The sequence below is a fragment of the Alligator sinensis genome, unplaced genomic scaffold, assembly GCF_000455745.1.
Source record: "Alligator sinensis unplaced genomic scaffold, ASM45574v1 scaffold721_1, whole genome shotgun sequence".
NCBI lineage: Eukaryota > Metazoa > Chordata > Crocodylia > Alligatoridae > Alligator > Alligator sinensis.
This window is the reverse complement of record NW_005841857.1, coordinates 3,418,622-3,424,674: the sequence shown is the minus strand read 5'-3', so window position 1 is coordinate 3,424,674 and position 6,053 is coordinate 3,418,622. Positions and strand designations below refer to the sequence as shown.

At 48.3% G+C, this 6,053-nt stretch overlaps 1 protein-coding gene across 1 annotated transcript in view; it reads right to left on the bottom strand.

The window, feature by feature from the left end:
* Positions 1-6,053, bottom strand: part of COL22A1 (collagen type XXII alpha 1 chain) — a 295,276-nt gene that overhangs the window by 141,297 nt on the left and 147,926 nt on the right. The window contains exon 15 of the mRNA XM_025214699.1: positions 4,325-4,378. Coding sequence (XP_025070484.1) covers positions 4,325-4,378 — 54 coding nt within the window. The remainder of the gene's footprint in view (positions 1-4,324; positions 4,379-6,053) is intronic.

Sequence of the window (6,053 nt, the reverse complement as noted above, 5' to 3'; positions counted from 1 at the left end):
ACGACTGTCATGCAGGGACGTTTCCTTATAAAAGCTTTCCACAGCTAAATGGAAAAGGAGTAAGGAAGGAAAGAAAAAAAAGAAGAGGCCTTTACATACTATTTTAAATCCCACATGCTTTATCTCTTCTCCTCTCCCTTCTTTTTCAGTGCTGCTAACAAAACATGACAAGGATTGTTAAAGAGGGTGATTTGCTATGGGATTAAGCAGGCTGAAGTCCCTGTATTCAAAGCCCCAAACCTGATCCAACTGTTAAATGTTGTGCAGTGACAGTTGTGCTAGCACCGTGATTCTCTCGGCCCTTTTATTCAATTGAAGTTAACACAGCATGGTGCCTTCCTACTTCATTGCAACTCCTTTTTACTGTCCCCAAACCACTGAAGAGCCTGAGATTGCACTGGAATAGCAGGAGGCGGAGGTGGGCTGGGCTGGGCTGCGTGGGACAGGGAAGGCTCTGTCGACCCAGCACGGGCTGCCTGTGCCACTCGTGACCCCAATGCCACAGGCTGGCCACTCCTGATGTAGACGCACCTTAACACTTACCCATCAAAGCAATTTGCCACCCCAAAGACCTTATCTGTCCAAGCAGCTAACACTAGTGATGACATACTGAGGGCATGTCATTGCGGTAAGCCTCAGTTAACAGCAATTTTGGGTACCTCTGGGGATTAAGTCCTTTTACCAGATGCCCACAGTATCATTATTTGTGCTACTGAAGCTTTCATACAATTACCAAAGTCTGTAACAATTGCTCTGCATGTCTTGGAAGGAAAAAAAAAATGCCTGTGATTGCCACAGAGGCAGCAGACTAGTAAATCCCTCAACCACACAGTTACATATAGCTAGCTGGATTTCCCGAATGGCACAGGCAGCTTGTGAAACTCTGCATGCCAGGCAACCTGACCTAGCCGGGTAGAAATGAAGACTGATGGACCCCAGGACCAGCCGCGACCCCACTGATCAGATAAACAGCAAGTTAGCGCTCCAGGGAGTCTGGAGCAGACCCCAGCGCTCTCAAAGTCATGGGACCGCTGCTCCGACTTCTTTTAAATAAAGATAAGTGATGTGACAAAAACCAATCATTGCAGCAGTAATAGGCGACATGACCTTTACAACTATCGACCCCTCCCTTCTTCACACACACACTTATTGGCTCTCTGCTGATATATAAGCTTAGCAAGGAATCGGTTAGTGGGTTTTGGAGCTGTAATTTGTATCTTAATGCACTGTCAGCAAAATCGGGCGAGCTTCTTAAAATAGCACAGCCCAGAATCCAGCCAAAGGACACTCTATCACGGCTGGTGCACTTTTGAAAATAAATACACCTGTGGTGAAAGGAGAAGACTGTTTTGTCTTTAGGCAGGGCAGCAGAGACCGAGAGGCTGAAAGTTTGCTCGTCTGCAAAGGATGCTGGTATTGCCTTGTCCGAATGGATTTGCACTGTGCGAGGTAAGTGGCCGCAGCAGCCGTCACGTAACCAATCCTTCCCAGCCCATACTGCCAAATGCACTGCAAAGATATAAACACACTGACTTCTAGTCACACTGCCATTTATTAGTATTAGGATTAGTAATAGTAGTAGTAGTATAGCAGTACTACAGGAGAGACCCACCAAACTGGAGTATTGATGCTAAAAAGCACTATGGGAAGAATCAGGCCTTGCAAGTGCAGTCTACATAGGTAAAAAGACATGAAAGAAGAAAAACTGGAAGAGAAAGGAGCATTGTTATCTCCATTTTTACAGCTGGGAACTGAGGTGCACAGCTGAACAAAAAAAGGCTGTGGCGCAGTTAAAACAAACCCCGCAGCTCCCAGGTTCCAGTTCAAGATGCCGGGGATGTTGCAAGGATTATAAAGAAGAGAGGAATGGAAACTATCCTTCCTGCACAGCCCGGTTCTCTTCAGTTCCAGGTTTCTTCCCTGCCAGCTCTTGTGGCAGTGTCCCCAGCCTGGCTGGTCCAACAACTACCCCGGTCTGCGTGCCGACAGCGTTCTGCACCTTTCTGGTGCTTTTGCTCTGAGCATATCTGGTGACGGTGTTTCCCGCTGCACTCCACCTGCACGGACCAGCTGGGCGCCTCTCCGTCTGTACCTTTCTGGATACAGCTTCTCTCCTTGTACACAATCTCGGGCTCAAGTGGACAATCGAGACCCACCCTCTGCCACTATCGGATTACTCCCCAAAGGCCACTTTTCAGTTCCTTCTCTAGCTTCCTTTTAAATAATGCAGAGAATGAGGCTTCTCTTCCATTACCTCTCTTAGTAAACTAGTCAGATTCAGGTATTTGCCCAAGAAGTGTGTGATGTTTTCCAACCTACATATTCCCCTTTCCCACTGTATCCTTTCCTTTGTAGCTCCTTTTATTGCTTTTTAGCATCTGGATGGAAGATCCTAGATGTTCCCTCTGCATTACTCTAAATAATCCCTCATTGACTCCTGTGTGCTAGGGGAATGCAATTTATCAAATACTTGCCATTTTCACACCTCCTCTTGAGCACAACTATACTCACTATCTTCTCATGCATGTTCTCTGCACCTTCCAGGATTGAGCCTTTTAAAAAGAAGTATTCATAGTGCAATTAAGTATCTATAACTGATTCAAAACTGGAGCGAGCCCTAGAAAGAATAGAGGGATCAGGCAGGGCGCAGAACTCATCGCTATATTCGGTTACCATGACACGACTGAAAAGTATCCGGGATGAAGGCAGAAGTGGGATTTCTGTATTACACAACACATCGCAGAGCCCCAGCTGACCAGCATTTAGGGGTGACAAATGCATTTTGCTTGCTACCTGCTGCCAAATCCCACTGCAGATGAAGAGCATCTCACGTCATTAGGAAATCTAGGGCTGGGTTACAAATGACTGAATTAAAATGCTTCCCAAGCTCCTCCTGCTCTCCCAGCCCCGGCTCCAAGTCACAGCTGCCATTCATCTTCTGCAGAACGTGCTGTCATACGGTTTCCACAATGAGCCCCTCTGTGCTGCTGGATACAATCACCGTGCTTCTCCCGCAGAGTCCCGGGTTCCCCGCCACATATTTCCACCACCTAATGCCGACCTGATTAATACCAATGAACTCATGAATGGGACCTATGGGAATTACAACAGTTTATAGCATTTACCCACGCCAGCTATGGGCAGTTGGGAGAAGAGACTCTCCATATTTCCAAGGCTGAGAAGCCTAATGATCCCTATCCACATGGAAGGTGCTTGCCTGCTTCATGCATCCCCTTGGATTGGGTCAGTTGGGAACTGAATTCCTTCTAGGAGATGCTGGGTGCATCTACATGAGACATCAAATGTGCGGCAGATCAACTCTACCGCTCATCAGCCCGTCATGGCAAAAGCCATGCTACTGCGCTAATGCGCAGCAGAATGAGTCTACTGTGCACTAGCGTCACTAAAACGGTGTGCGCCAGCACTACTGTGCAGTAGTGCCGGTTACTGTGCATCCAATTAGTACCTTTTATAGGTACTAAATTTAATGTGCAGGATGTATGGTGGATTAATGCACATGTAGAGGTGCCCACTGAGTATAATTCTGCTTCAACCAAAGGCAAAATTCCCAGTGACATCAGTCAGGCAGGTCTGGTATCCATTATTTCAGCCAACTGATTTGCTCTTTGGCACATCGTACCTTGTAACATATTGCGTGATTTGTGTCTCTACAGCACAGTCACATGGCCATGCTCATCTTGAACATGGAAATGAAAGACTACAAGACATACCTCTTAGCTCAAGGGGGTCCACTGTGCAAGGGGACTTGTCTTACCTAGAGACTGCATCTCTGTATTAAAGGATGGTGCTGCTACCTGCTCAAGTTGATGCAAGTTCAGGGCTCTTTCTGCTCCCAGTTACAAGGGAACAACTGAACTGTGTCTGGACCTGGATAAGTCAGTGCAGAAATTGGCCAAAAACGCATCCCTCCAGATCCAGATATGATCCTGATGCTGTGCTCAGGGGTGTTGCCATACCCAAACCATACGTGTTCTTTGGACCAAATACAGACGTGGCGTCAATAGGTTGGCAGAAGTTGCACATTGCCAAATCATTGTAAACTGGTACAAACGGAGGCACCCAAAACTAGCCAAGGCTTCAAAATTGAGACCTCAGCTGCTGTATTTCCATTCCGTTATCTCTCTCTGCCTGAGGGAGGCTGTGAGGATTTACTGATAGCTTAATAATGCTCCCAAGGCATCGAGCCTGATCACCATCCTAACACTTTGAGCTTATCCACAGGATTATCCAACAGACCAGACACACAAATATTGTCATTACAAGAGCAGCATCTGGTAGTCCAAAGGCTGGATGGAGAGCTCACCTTAGGGCCCTCTGGACCAGGTAATCCAATTTCTCCCGGCTGTCCTGGCTCCCCCTGTAAGCAAACAGAAGATTCATTAGTCCCTATGGGCACTTTTAGGTGCACTCCAGGGGTGGTGCTTTAATTAGAGCAGCTCTCAGAGCACACTACAGGCTCGCAAAGCTGCTCCACTTAAAGCACCTTAGCACCTCGTGTATCAGCAACCCTGCCCTTCAAAATGGGGCACTTGGACGAGCTTTAGTTCAAGTGCCCCCACCGGCAGTTTGAAGCACAGGGATGCCGATATGCAAGATGCAGGAGTGCGGTAATTACCACGCTCTAGCAGACTCAATCAATCGAGTCTCCTCCGATGCGCTGTAATTACAGTGCATCAGAGCCGCCTCCGAGCTCGTGTACAGCCACCCTATGATTGTAAAGGGTCTGGATTTAAAGCACTCCTGGACCTTACGCAGGGAACATGCCATGCCGTGCCAAGGTTTACAATTCTGTATGTCATGTACAGGCAGCCTGAAATGCCTATCATGTGCTTGATCTCAAGGAGAAACCCAGTAAGAGCAGGCCAAAGCAGACAGCTAAAATATTCAGACATTCACTTGCTCTTTCAAGGCAGCAATTGAAGCGATAAGATGCCAGCTTTCTCATTCCCATCAACTAGGGGTTATTATGGCCTGGGCCTCTGAAGGCTGCACTAAGAATCTAGCCTTTACACATTAGCCCAATTGCTGCAGGACAACTGGTGGCTCCAAGGCTGGCTCACCCTGTCACTATGTGCCAGTGCCCTACTCCACATTAGTGCCATTGCTGTCAGGAGGAAGTGGTACTGATGCTGAAAGGGGTTGTGAGCGGGTATTATGTCCTGCGACTGGAGTAGTGCATCTCAAAATGTGGTGCAGGGGGCAAACTTGGCTGAACACTCGCACGCAGCATGGGAGGGAAGGGAAGTAAGAGAGCCTTTTGCTTTTCACCCCTTCCCCACCACTGCTTGGGCACATCTGCACTCCCAAAGGATTCATTTAGCCTTGTTGGCTGCAGCTAAATAGCCCCCAGTGACCAGGAGCCAAACAGCTAATGGGCCCCAGCCCAGGGAACAGCAAATAGGGAGAGAGGCAAATCCTACAGATCGGTGGGGTGAACAAGATTTCATTGATTTCATTGATTTCATAGACATTAGGGTTGGAAAGACCTCGGGAGATCATCGAATCCAGCCCCCCGCCCCAAGGACAGCAAGTCAGCTAGGGTCAAAGGATCCCAGCAAGATCCAAGCACTTCTTGAGAGATAGGGTACAAGGAGCAGGTGGTTGAAGGCAAGGGTTGATGTGTGAGACCCACCGAGTAATACTAAAGCACAAAGGGGAAGTTTAAAAAAGCAGGCTTCAATGGGTGATAAAAGACACTCTCTTCTCTCGGTTGCATTTAGGCTCACAGCATTTTATCTCGACCCTTCATTTCCATGCTGCAAAGCCTGCAGCAGCTCTCCTAAGCATTTAGCAGGGGTGGTGTCACCAAGTAGACTCCAAGCCCCTGCTGTTGTGACATTTGCTTCCCCGCTACCCCCTGCCCGGGTGCTGCAGCATCACTCCATCCCCGTTCCCCAAATCCACCAGCTGATAACCCCTCTCCCGGTGTGAGGCAAGTGGCGGCAGCATAGAGCCAGCACAGCAGCAGCCAGTCCCACTGCACAGCCTGCCAACCTGTCCTCTCTCCTGGCTTAATGAATTGCAACGGATCT